Here is a 12,358-nt window from a genome sequence, read left to right as displayed (position 1 = left end):
AAATAAATAAAATTTAAACAAAAAAAAAAAAGAAAAAAGAAACAACTGCACTCTGCCCCTTGCTTCCCCTTAAATCTGCCCCCCAACCCCCCGCTTCCCTGTGCCTGTGACTCACGCCCTGCAGCTGCTCGGACACTTGTCAGGAGACACTTAGTCAGGACCGCCACACTGCACGCTCTGCCCAGAAGCTGAGGTGCCTGGCCTGACCCGAGACGCCTGTCTCTAGGAATGGAATGCACACGTGTGCGTGTACTCGTTCCCTGCCACGTTCAGCTGAGGTGGCCGTGAGGCAGCAGAGAAGTGACCAGGAAGACAACAAAATGGAGGCGGCTTGCCAAGTGGAAGTTCATCTCGGGTTGTGTGACTGCAAAATATCACAGAAGCGTCCTTAAGAAATCTGGATCCCTGTATAACAAAAATCAGTGTTGTCACATGTCAGCACAATAGTAATCATTACGATTTATTGAGAACTGCGTGCGGGGCAACGGGCTAACAACTTTATGTGCATTAATTTGTTAATTTAATCGGGTGCTGTCTCCTAACCCTATCTGGAAACCACTAGATAGTCTTAAGGATCTATATTTTGCTTATAATCTTAAGGATCAGGAGTTAGGGAAGGACTCGGGTTCATGTCTAATGCGCATAGTGAGAGCTGGGACATCTCAGGCTAGGATCCACTGCTAGATGGCTTTCTGGTAGACTTCTTACCCTGATTCTGAGTTTGAGTTTCTCTCAGAACAGTCTTCCAGAATTGTCACATTCGTATGTGGTGGCTGCCTTCCAAGAGGCAGGAAATAGAAGTTGTTGGACAGCGATACCTGAGGGCCGGGAATGTGGCTCAGAGGCACAGTGCTTGCCTGGCAAGCATGAGGCCCTGGGTTCGATTCCCGATATTAAAACAAAAGCAATGCCTGAGACTAGTATGTGGTCATTTCTACTGTATTCTACTAGTCAGCCATCCAGAGGCTGCCCTAGTTCAAAGACATGGAAGAGACACCCCTCCCTGTGGCATAGCCAAAGACTCCCTTAATGGCAGCAGTCACAGGAAGAAGGGCATGTAGTGTGGGAAATGCTAGAGCCATGTTTAGAAAATAGGATAGGGCTGGGGAGATAGCTCGGCAGTCCATGTACCTGCCTGGCAAGCACAAGGACCCAGGTTCGATCCCCAGTACCGCATGCCTTGTGAAGGGCACTGAAACCAGTCCTGGTGGCACATACCTGTAATCCCAGTGCTGAGGAGGCTGAGACAGGAGGATCACTATGAGTCCAAGCTGCATAGCAAGACCCTGTTCCAAATAAGAAAAAGATTAAAAAATAAAAAGAAAATAGAATCACCTTTCAGAAGAGGTCTTTAGAATGATTTGGAGAGAACTACAGTCCTGTTCTCAGCATTTTCGTCTACATGGAAATGTCACCAGCCTTGAGCATCAGCTAGCCTCCTGAGATGCCATCACAGGACCGGGGCAGAGGCTGGGCAGTCCTTGTCCTGCTCGGCTTGACCTCTGGGCTGAAGTGGACGTGCGGCTAGAGCTGCCAGGAGTCTCCTCGACTTAACTGGGAAGACTCAGGGCAGGAGTGTGAGCAGAACTGGCAAATCAAGGCCTTACTGCAGCATGCAGAGGATCGTGATGATTTTTTTTTAAAAGGTGAAAAAAAAGCCTTTTGCTTAGGCTGTATGTCCTACTTTGAAGGGGAAAATGGTTTAAGTTTGCTTGCAAAATGAAACACAAACCAGGAGACATAAAAATGAGATCCAGATCAAAAGGGATTAAAAAAAAAAAATTCTAAGAGTAGGTATTGCAAGGTGGTTGGGATAAATTAGTTGCTGAATCTGCCTCTGAAGTTTTGAGGAGTTGAGACAAAAAGAGAGGTGATTATGCGCTTCTCTGAAGAAAGAAAGCATGAACTCTTTGAGAAAGACAAACTTTTTCTTGGCGCTGAGTATAGCGTGTGCTTTTTTGTTTCGGGAGCACTGGGCAACATACATAACGGACAGTACTTTGGACTGTTTTTTTTTTTTTTCTTCCCAAAGGCCCTAATGATTGTTTAAATGGATGTTTCTTATATCCACTGTCTGTAGAAGCCAAGGGCATGAATCTTGAGGGTGTGAAGGAGTTCTCTAAGAAGCTGAATTACAAATGCTGCTTTGTGTTGATCCCATTTAGTACATGGCCACAACTTAGCCTGGTGGAATGGCTGGTTAATCTGCACATGACGCCGCTGCTCTCTGCTATCAGATGTCTTAAATGAGCCTTTGGCAAGAGCTGGCTACGAATCAGCTCATGGTTGAGCTCTCTGCCCAAACTCCCAGACTTTTGCGGTGTTAATTGGAGAGGGTTCCACGGCTCTCAGACGTGAGAGGGGAGAGGCAGTCCTGACTGCTGCAGTTCAGTCCTAAGAACCTCATTTGTATTCTTCCCCCGAAGGACTGTCCCCTCTTCCAGCAGCGCACCAGCAAGGAAGCTAATTACTTTTCTTTAAAGGTAGCTGTTAATCTGCTAAGTGGCAGAAACCTAAATTTTGTGCCATCCGTAAGAGATGATACTTAGATCCGTAGAGTTTTTTAGGGTGCTGTTTTCAGTTATCTGTGTAGAATTATTCTTGAAAGCAGAATAACCTGTGGCCAGGTGTTGGAACTGGGAGACCTGTGTTGCGTCCTGTCTTAGTTACTCTTCTCACATTGCTGGGACAAATAGCTGACACTTGAAAGGTTCATTCGGCTCACAGTTACTGGAGGTTTTGGTCCACACTCAGCTGGCTCCAAGGCAGGGCAGCACATGGCAGAGGGCAGCCTTTCATGGCAGCGACGAAGAGCAAGAGAGCAAAGGGAGGGGTAGCAGCAACCATGGCCACAGAGAGCGAGTCTGTCTCTCTTAAGTTGCACTTAGTGTATCTTGTCCAGGCTGGGTGTAGCGCTCACACCCATAATCCCAGCAGCACTCACATCCATAATCCCAGCAGCACTCACACCCATAATCCCAGTGGATCTTGACTTAATCACAAACTCTGGAAGTCTGCCCCATGACTGCATGAGCCTTTAGGGGGACAACTAGACATAATCCATAACAGGTCTCACTCTAGCAGTTTCAAGGTGTGTGGTCCTGGGTGTGGTGCTTAACATTTCTAAGCTGTGGCTTTCCTCTTCTAGTAGGACAGTGCATAGGAGCACGTAGCACGGCACCTAACACATTAGTGCCCAATATGTTGATTAGGTGGCTGACTAGTGCTTGAAGGTCCTGGCTGCCAAATTCTTCATCAAGTAGGAATTAGGACTGCGTCTTAGGACCTGGAGGAGCTAGGAACATGTGTCCTGGGAGCCGCTCCTCCCAGCAGAGCTAGGCAATGCGGCTGGACTGAGCACCCCCAGTCCCCTCCTACCCTCCCAGCGTATCTGGAAGTGCATTTTCCCCTCTGGGAAAGCAGGTGAGGATGAAGAGAGAATGACCGCCCACTTGGGGTGCAGGACGTAGGTGTTCCATTCCAACCATCGAGTTTTGGCTGTTCTGAAATGGCGAGTGCTAAGCACATCCCCTTGGCAGTGGCTCTGCTGTGACAGGAGAGTGCTCCCAACAGCGGTGCCTCTCCATGGTCATCTCTGTTGGAGAATATTTAATTTATAAAATGATGCCGTAGCAACTGAGGTTCAAAGATATACTCGGCTGCATCTGAAGTATCTGTCTAGTTCCAAATAATAAAGCCCTGCGCTTGCCAGAGTCAGCCTTCCTTCTAGCAGTTGCTGTAAGCCAGTGTGCATGTGGTCCGTTTAGTTAGCTGTACCAAGCAAGGTACCTGCGATCCACAGGGCTTGCTGTAGCGCTCTGTAGGGTGCGGTTAGGGGTAGAGCCCCCACGGATGCCGTCCTTCCTGTCTCCTGAGAAGCCACGGGCTTTGGGAATGCGTTGCTCACTGGGGTGGGAAATGAGCTTGTGCAGTGTGGGTGGAGTGGGGGCCGGGCCTGGAGCCACAGCCGCGCTTTAACTCTTTTCACACACACTGGGAAGTCTTCAGTTTTCCAACTTGGCTCCTTTCAGGCTTTGTTCTGGCTTTTTGTTTGTCATTTAGAAGTAAATGTATATGAAACTAGTACTAGTCTCATAAGATTGTTACAAACATTAAGCAAAAATGCAAGAAGCCTGTAGCATGGTACCTGGTGTGTAGCAGACCCTTGATAAGCACTAGTTGCTATCATTATTATCAAAACATTGGGATAATGGTGCGTATCACCGTAGAGAATTGCACGGTGAAGGTAAGAAGCCTGTGTGAAAACCTAGGCCAGGTTTCTGCATGCAGCAAGTGTGAAATACTGGATTTTACAAGTACTCAAAGATTCTAAAAGCTTTTCATTGTTTTAAAAGTTGTAACGAAGGACTTTGATGACACATTTTTTTAACCAGTAAACTTTCTTTTTGTATCTTAGAGAAGGGTCTACAGGATATTCATTTCTCACTACTAGATGGGACTTGTAGTGATCCACCTGTTCACAGCCTCCCAAGAGCTGGTATTACAGATGGGCACCACCACGCCCAGTCGCAGTGTCAAACCCTGGCCCCTGGGTCTGCTTGCAGGTGCTTTAATCCTCCGAGCTATTTGGTCGGCCCTTAAATAAACTCTCTTTGGAGAAGATCATCTTGAAGCCCGTGGCTTCCAAGGGGGTGTGTCCCTACCTGAGCGGATCCAGCATGGTCCGCGTCCTGCTTCTCAGAACATTAGTGACACCACAACTGCCTGACCTCAGCATCCCGTGAAAGGGCTTGCGGTGCCGGCTGCTACTCATTTTCAGCCTCTAGAAACATTTGTAAATGCTTACAGTAGAACAAACAACCACCAGCTTCAACAACCGTCAACATTTTGCTGATCTTCATCTCTCTAGCCTTCCTTGGGCACACAAATACACGTGCCGGCGCATGTGCGCATACACACACACACACACACACACACACACTCTGCAAGGGCATACAAGATATCTCACACATCACATCATTTTACTGTTGAGTGCTTCAGCCTGCATCTTAACTGATAAGCCTTTTTTAAACACTGCCACCGATTGCATTCTTAGCTGATTTCTTGATGAGATCCAGCAGAATGTAGCTGTAATCAGTGGTGAAATGCTTGTGACAAAAAGGAGCATTTTTATGCAAAATATTAAATTTAGTTTAATTCAGCAAGTATGTTAATACCTTTGGGGTACGTGGTACATTCAGATGAGTGAGGTGGGTGGGCAGTCCCTAGACTCTGGGCGGGTCCTGCAGAGGGTCCGTGAGACATACACAAGCAGGCGAGTTCAAGGCCGTGTTCAAGAAAAATCCTTAAAGAGCAGAGAGCACGGCAGGCAGCAGGATTGCTGCGAACTCTTGCTGAATAAGAAGTAGAGGTGCCGAGCGAGTTCAAAGCAGGTGTCCTGCTCCGGAGAGAGGCTGTACCAAGGAGCCACGCACGGGAGGGCCCTCGAGAAGAGCGCCATCTCAGCAGACCACTTCTGAAACTGTACAATAATAGGAAAGAGCATGTGCACCAACATTAACAAAAACAACTAAGAATTCAGCCCAGCCCTACCATCTGCCAAGTGGGTAGAACCCTGTCTTCTCTAGGAGTGGTAGCCTACGGTGGCCTGCAAGGCTGGTGGACAGTTGAAGCAGGCCTGTACTTTGTATGTTCACAAGCCAAGCATCCACCCTTTTCTGCAGTTAGTTTTAGTGAAGGATGAGACTACTGTTGAAGACAATGAAGAGATTTTGCAGTGCTGCTAAGCTGAGATTGTAGTAACAAGAGCCCAGGAAAGTCATGCATACTTTCCTGGGCTCTTGTTTTTCTTGCTTGAATTTGTAGCTTGTAACTAGAACCGTTTCAGCTAGAAATGGAGTGGAGTGGGAAAATTGGTTCAGTCATTGCTTCAGCAACTGATAGAGCTGGTGTCCCAGGTCCTGAGGCACAGGGAGTGGCAGGAGGGCCGGGGGTGGTGGCACTGGGGTGGTGGTGGGGCTGTCTGAGGGGGTGGAGAGGCTTGGGAAGGTGGGTCTGAGTGCCGGCTGGAGGCTCTTTAGAAACGCAGGCAAGAGGAAGATCCTCAGGAGGGTTACTGACAGATGACAGTGGCCTGGAGGTGGCCCTGGGAGCCGGTAGAATCTTGGCTGGAAGCAGGAAGGGCTGCGGCAAGGGTGTGGTGCACCAGGCCTTCCCTATTAATTGAAGACATCTGTTGTGTGTCTACCACGAATCGGGTGTGGGAACAGGGGAAATGGAGGGGAGCGAGGGGGTAGAGAGTGTGAGATGGAGTACAGAGTCAGGGAAGAGGGGAGGTTGGGGATGGCACTCACTTGAAGCTGAGGGGATCAGGAGGATTTTGTCATAGAAGTAGTGACCAGAGAGCTGGGCGAAGGTGCTGGTGTGCTTGTGTGGGCCGGGACACTAGCTGTGTGGGTGCCATGTGGGCAGAGGTGGCTGCATGAGGCGGGCTGGACTGTGATGTTCCTAAGGGCTTGGGTCTGGCCCAAGGAACAGTGGAGCAGAGGCTTGTCCTAGCCTACTGAGTGAACGTGGAGTGTGTCCCAGAGGGCCCGGAGCAGGGCGAGGGAGCTGCCGGGGCCGACCTTTGGAGTTCCATGGTCTAACCACTATGTGATCAATTATGTCACTGCTTTGCTATCGTGTTTTACTAAAATTGAATATATTTATGGAACACGTGATGTTTTAATACACGTATATGTTGTGAAATGGCTAGATTCAGTTAATTAAATTTATTACCTGATATGCTTATCCTTTTCCGTAGTAAGAGCATTTACAATCCATTCTCTTAGCCATTTCCAAGTTTGTGTGGGTAAGACATGGTTGACTCTAGGCACCCTGCTGTGTGATGACCTCCTGGACTTGCTCCTCCTGTCTGACCAGCGTCCACCCCTGCCCTCCCCCGCCTCCAGGAACCACTGTCGTTGTACTCCACTTCCGTGAGTCTGTCTTCTTTTGATCCCCCACAGTTGTACACTCTGTCTCTTTGCCTTATTTTATTTAGCATATCTTTTAGGTTCATTCATGTTATTGCAGATATCAGTGGTTTTCCTTCTCTTTTTGAGTATGGAACCCAGGGCCCCACGCACACTAAACCTCCATTCTATCACTGCAGTGTACCTCCAGCTCTTTTCATTATACGTTGAGATATTCTCGCCAAGTTGCCCAGGATGAGCTCAAACTTGGAACCTTCCTTCCTCAGCCTCCTCATAGCTGAATTCACAGGTGTGTGCCGTGCTGCCAGCGCAGGGCTGGCATGGCTAGTGGTACTGGGGATGGAACCCAGGTCCTTGCATTTGCCAGGAAGGCACTTAGACTGCTGAGCTGTCTCTCTAGCTGAATAGTATTCTCATATATGCAAATACACCACATTTTCTTTATCCACTGGTGGACCCTTATCTTGGGTATTGTGAATAGTGGCTTAAGGAACAGCTCCCATCTTTTCCTCATAATTTTAACAGCCTCTGAGAAGGTGCCACTTTGGAGGGATACATGCAGGGACTGGAATAAATCTTAAAAGAGCGAAGGGTTTCTATTGAAGAGTACATAAGCTCTTAGGGACAGAAGAGTGGTCCCCACTGGTAGGGGTCCCCATCGTGGCCTGTTCAGGTGCTCTGGTCATTCGGGCTGAAGCGCGGGTCTGGAGGAGGCTGTCTCCTGGGTCTCGTTCCATGTGGCAGGAGCTTCGCAGTGTCATTGCCCGCACAGTGTTGTTCCTAAAAGCTGTCACATCTCGCAGTGGAACTTAGAAAGTGCAGTTTAGAAGGTAGTAAGTTGGTTTCATCTGAAACATGAAGATTTTTTTTTTTCTGAAAGGTGGTGGAAAGAATTTGGCCCTGGGTCTAAGTCTACCACCTTTGAGCTCTGTGGACGTGTTGGTAACCTTTTTTTTTTAATTTTTATTTGTGTGTGTGTGTGTGTGTGTGTGTGTGCGTGTGTGGCCAGTTCAGCCCACCAGGGGGCGGGGCTGGCTGGCATGTGGTGCTGGGGGATTGAACTGCGGTCCCTGTGCTTTGCTAAGCTTGTTCTAAGTAGGTGCTTTAGACCACTGAGCCATCTCACCAGCCCCTGGTAACCTTTTTTTAAAGCACCATTTTCTCACCTATGAAATGAAAGTCAAGAATAGTGATGGACAAGTATGAGTATGTGTGTATATGTGTGGACAGATATATGTGTGCACAGTGCACACATGGATACCCTGCTACATACCAGGCTAAGCATGTAGTGCATATTTTAACTTTGGATCCCCACAGTGATGTTAGGAGGTATAGTTATGGTCGTCATCCCAGGGTTGCAGATGATAGACCAGGGAGAGTAGCTAATCTGCGCCAGGTCCCACAGGGTTGGAGCCAGGATCTGAACACAGCCTGACCACCTGCAGACCTCCGGCCCCAGCCACTGCACTGCCCAGCCTCAGTGCGTGAAGGCTGGCACACAGGAAAGCCTCAGGTGAAGGGTCTGTCGAGTTGCACTTGAAGTGGACTTGAGGTTTCGGGAGCGGCAGCGCCCACTGCTGCCGCCTATAGATATTTGAGGCCCTCCATTCTGCTCTGCGGGGACCACGTGGAGGGAGAGCGGCGTGCACAGCCAGTCCACGTCTGTCCTTCTCACGTAGCTGAACTTAGCTGTGTTGATCTGTTTTGGGGTCTGCGTCATCCGCAGGAGGAGGACCATGGAGGGGCTTGAGCCTTCCTTGCCCTGCACATACAGAAGTATAATGTGTCCCCTTGATGTGTGTCCCACAGTTAGTTGTTGCCAGGGAGGCTAATGGCTTGCCAGCCCCTGCTCAGGGACAGCACACTTTTGCCAAGTGACTCCAGCATACTCATTCGCCTGGGAACCGAGGAGACCGGAAGCTGCTTAGGCCCTGCCCATCCCTCCAGCTGCGTGGGGTGTATCTCCAGTGTCCGCATGGTAGCGGAATGTGCTCCGTGGCCGGCAGGAGTAACGCTCATTCAGCATCCTTGCCAGAGTCCTTCTTCACTCGCAGTTAAGCAGTTGTAAAGACATTTGAGGGAAAAAGGATTTCGAGTTCTTTCCATTTCCTGGCCCAGTGAATCCTTCCTGGAGAAATCATAATGTTATAAATTTCATTAGGAGTATAAATCACAAAAGAACAGTTCCTTGACCTCAGCAGTTTATAATTTGTATGAGTCATAAATAAAAGCTGTATTAAAGCTAAACTGAGGAAGGTGATGCAGATGAAGATGTTGACGGTGTTAGCAAATGGGAGGCTCTATAGAAATAGCGTTCCTTTTCCCCTAGAAGGCGAAGTGCCATAGAAGAATAATGCAGCCTTCTTTAAAAATCCTAGCGTTAAGGTGCCAAGCGTAAATTGAGTCCACATGGTAATGAGGCTTTTAGGGGCAGAGCAATGGAATGGCCCGCTAGTGTAGGAGAATACATAAGAGGACACAAAGAAAGTGTTGCCCTGGCAACCAGGACCCAGGTGAAATTCAAGAGTGAGTGGAATTGGCAGGGCATCCCAAGCAGAGGACAGGAGTAGCATGAGACTGATTCACAATGGGAAGACCCCAGGTTATTAGTGGTCACAGGCAGAGAGGATAGGGAGAAGGGAGGAAGCTACAAGGAGTGCCGGTAACAGGTGCTGGGCTACTGTGCAGGAGGCTCCAAGGCCAATAAAGGTGCAAGTGTAGAGAATGGATTAAATTCATGCAGTAAGTGTCAAGGTCAAAGGAATTCATTCTTTCTTTTCTTCTTTCTTCTTTCTTCTTTCTTTCTTTCTTTCTTTCTTTCTTTCTTTCTTTCTTTCTTTCTTTGTACAAGAGTATAGCAGGATCATGACACAGGCTAGGGACATTCTAAATATACTAGGGTTAGTCCCACCTCCTGTGGGAGTGTGGGCCAGGAATGGAAGGCAGTGGTAACAAGTTCCTGAGCAAATAAGCTGAAAAAAAGAACACCCCTTGGGAAGTTTGAGGTGAGAGTAGGGATATTTTGTTCGTTTGTTGAGATAGGGTCTAACTATAGTTGAGACTGGCCGTGAACTCACAACAGTCCTCCTGCCTCAGCCTCCTGAGTGACAGGATTACAGGTACACTTGGGGGGGGGGGTCTGTTGACTGAATGCAGATTCAGCAAACGAGTCAGAGGAACAGCACGGTGAGGATAAGAATGTGGAGGGAGATGATCTGAGGGCCAGCACTTGGGGCAGGGCCAAGAGTAGCAGGAACCTGAGCCACAGTGGATTGGTGGGCCTCAAACTCTAGAATATTCTCTGGGACAAACTCTTCTGGTGCTGTTTCAGTGGGAGCTTTGGAGGCCTCTGGTCTTGCTTGGTGGTGCGTAGACACTGTGCTTCTTGTAAGATCTTCTTAAAGCCTCCACTTCCTGCAGAAGCTAACAGCTGACGCCGATTCTATGGAAGGATCAGGGTTCTGACTGAAGATATTTAGCTTCCAGCCTTGGGAATTTTCTTGGGCAGCACGGGAAATAACAAGTTTTGTAGAAACACTCCTAGAATGGCTGCGATCACTGCAGTCTCTGATTTCTAGGATCAGGAATGGAGTTGTCAGAGCAGGAGCCGTTCTTGTCTCATTCCTTCGGCTGATTCTCCGTGTGTTGCTCTGATTACCGCTGTAACCTGGCCTCTCCCTCTCCGCTTCAGAACCAGACTATCAGGTGTATCTGAATGCTTCCAAGGTCCCTGGGTTTGCAGATGACCCCACTGAGCTGGCATGCCGGGTAGTGGACATGAAGAACGCCGAGGCTGGAGTCCGTTTCACCGTGTCGTGGTACTACAGGATGAACCGGCGCAGCGACAGCGTGGTGACGAGCGAGCTTCTTGCAGTCATGGACGGAGACTGGACGCTGAGATACGGAGAGAGGAGCAAGCAGCGGGCCCAAGACGGAGAGTTTATTTTTTCTAAGGAGCACACGGACACATTCAGTTTCCGCATCCAAAGGACTACGGAGGAGGACAGGGGCAGTTATTACTGCGTGGTGTCCGCATGGACCAAACAGCGGAACAGCAGCTGGGTGAAGAGCAGGGACGTCATCTCCAGGCCCGTCAGTATATTTTGGGCATCGGAAGGTAGGAGCTTGATTCTGTGCGTTGGCTGTGTTTCTTTTGTTTTTGCTTGAGTCATTCTGTTGTGTATTCTCAGGTGCAGTCCCTAGGAATCAGTGCCGGATGCTAAGGGCCCATCGTCACCACGTGACTTTTGATGCCCTCTTTTGGCTTAGTGACTACCCTGCCCTGTGCTCCTGGTGCGGGAAGGTGATCTCCACCTCAGTCACTCGGCAGACCATCCTGCTTCCGGAACTTCATGTCTGAATGTTTCTTTCTCGTTCTTCCATGAAGCAGTGTCATTCAGCGGTTTCCTGTCACTCGGGAAAAATACTGGGAAACACAGCTTAGAAGCAGCCGTGTTTATTTTGGCTCAGGCTTTCCGAGATTCCATTCCACAATCTGCTGGCTTCATCGCTTTGAGACTTGTGCCGGAGCAGAGCCAAGTGGCAGAAAGGTGTGGCTGGGGAGGGCTGAGCCAGGAAGAGCAGAGGGAGAGGGAGCCAGTGACAGAGGTGTCCTTTCGGATGCCACCCCATGACCTAACCACCTCTGCAGGGTCCACTCAGCTGTAGACTCATCAGTCATTTTATTGATTAGTCCATTGATAAGGCCAGCACACGCATGATCTAGTCAGCCCAGAGCCCCTCACCTGAATGTTGCTGTCGGAGGAAAAAAGCCCGCTGCACGCAAGTCTTCGGGGGCCACCTCACACTGGAGCTTGTGACAGTTACCAAATTACTCTGAAGATGCTGTTCCCCCTGGAGCCCTCTAGGTGGCGTTCTTTCTTTGCCACCATCCTCATGTGCCTGCATCTACTGGAGGGCCTGGTGTCCCCATTGGAGCCCCAGACCACTGTGTCTTGGCCCCAGGACACCTTGCCACGTCCCTCCTGTCTTCAGACCACACCCCGACTTCCCATACTGGCTGTTGACTCCTAGGCCTCCATTCATTTGTTGGCCATGTTTACTTCAGCTTCCTAGCCATTGCTTCTGTTTCTGCTCCTGTCTTGGTAACTTCATCAGAATCACCAGGCGAGCTCTAGGGACAGCCCCCACAAGTCCGCCAGGCATTTTCTTTCCGTTGCTGTAAGGTAAAGCAGTCTGGGCTGCGTAGCTGGATTCTCATGTGTATCCAAGGTGCAAGCCCTAATGGAGCTAGTCCTTACACTCGGTCCTTGGCTTCCTCCCTGAACCCCCGTCTCCCATCCTCTTTGGTGTTTATCTCCCTGTACACTGCATTAGATCAGCTTGCGTCTGACGATCTCAGTTCCATGCCCTGTTCTCTAAATATGTCCTCTTTCTGCTCTCCAAAAACAACCCATCAA

General features: G+C 49.2%; 1 protein-coding gene across 1 annotated transcript in view; it reads left to right on the top strand.

The window, feature by feature from the left end:
* The window catches only part of Ptgfrn (prostaglandin F2 receptor inhibitor), a 123,750-nt gene that overhangs the window by 85,662 nt on the left and 25,730 nt on the right, over positions 1 to 12,358 (top strand). The window contains exon 6 of the mRNA XM_004641718.2: positions 10,630 to 11,055. Within this exon, the coding sequence (XP_004641775.1) occupies positions 10,630 to 11,055 (426 nt within the window). The remainder of the gene's footprint in view (positions 1 to 10,629; positions 11,056 to 12,358) is intronic.

Source organism: Octodon degus, unplaced genomic scaffold, assembly GCF_000260255.1.
Source record: "Octodon degus isolate 3935 unplaced genomic scaffold, OctDeg1.0 scaffold00140, whole genome shotgun sequence".
Classification (NCBI taxonomy): domain Eukaryota; kingdom Metazoa; phylum Chordata; class Mammalia; order Rodentia; family Octodontidae; genus Octodon; species Octodon degus.
The sequence above is the reverse complement of the archived record's forward strand: the minus strand, read 5'-3'. Positions and strand labels throughout refer to the sequence as shown.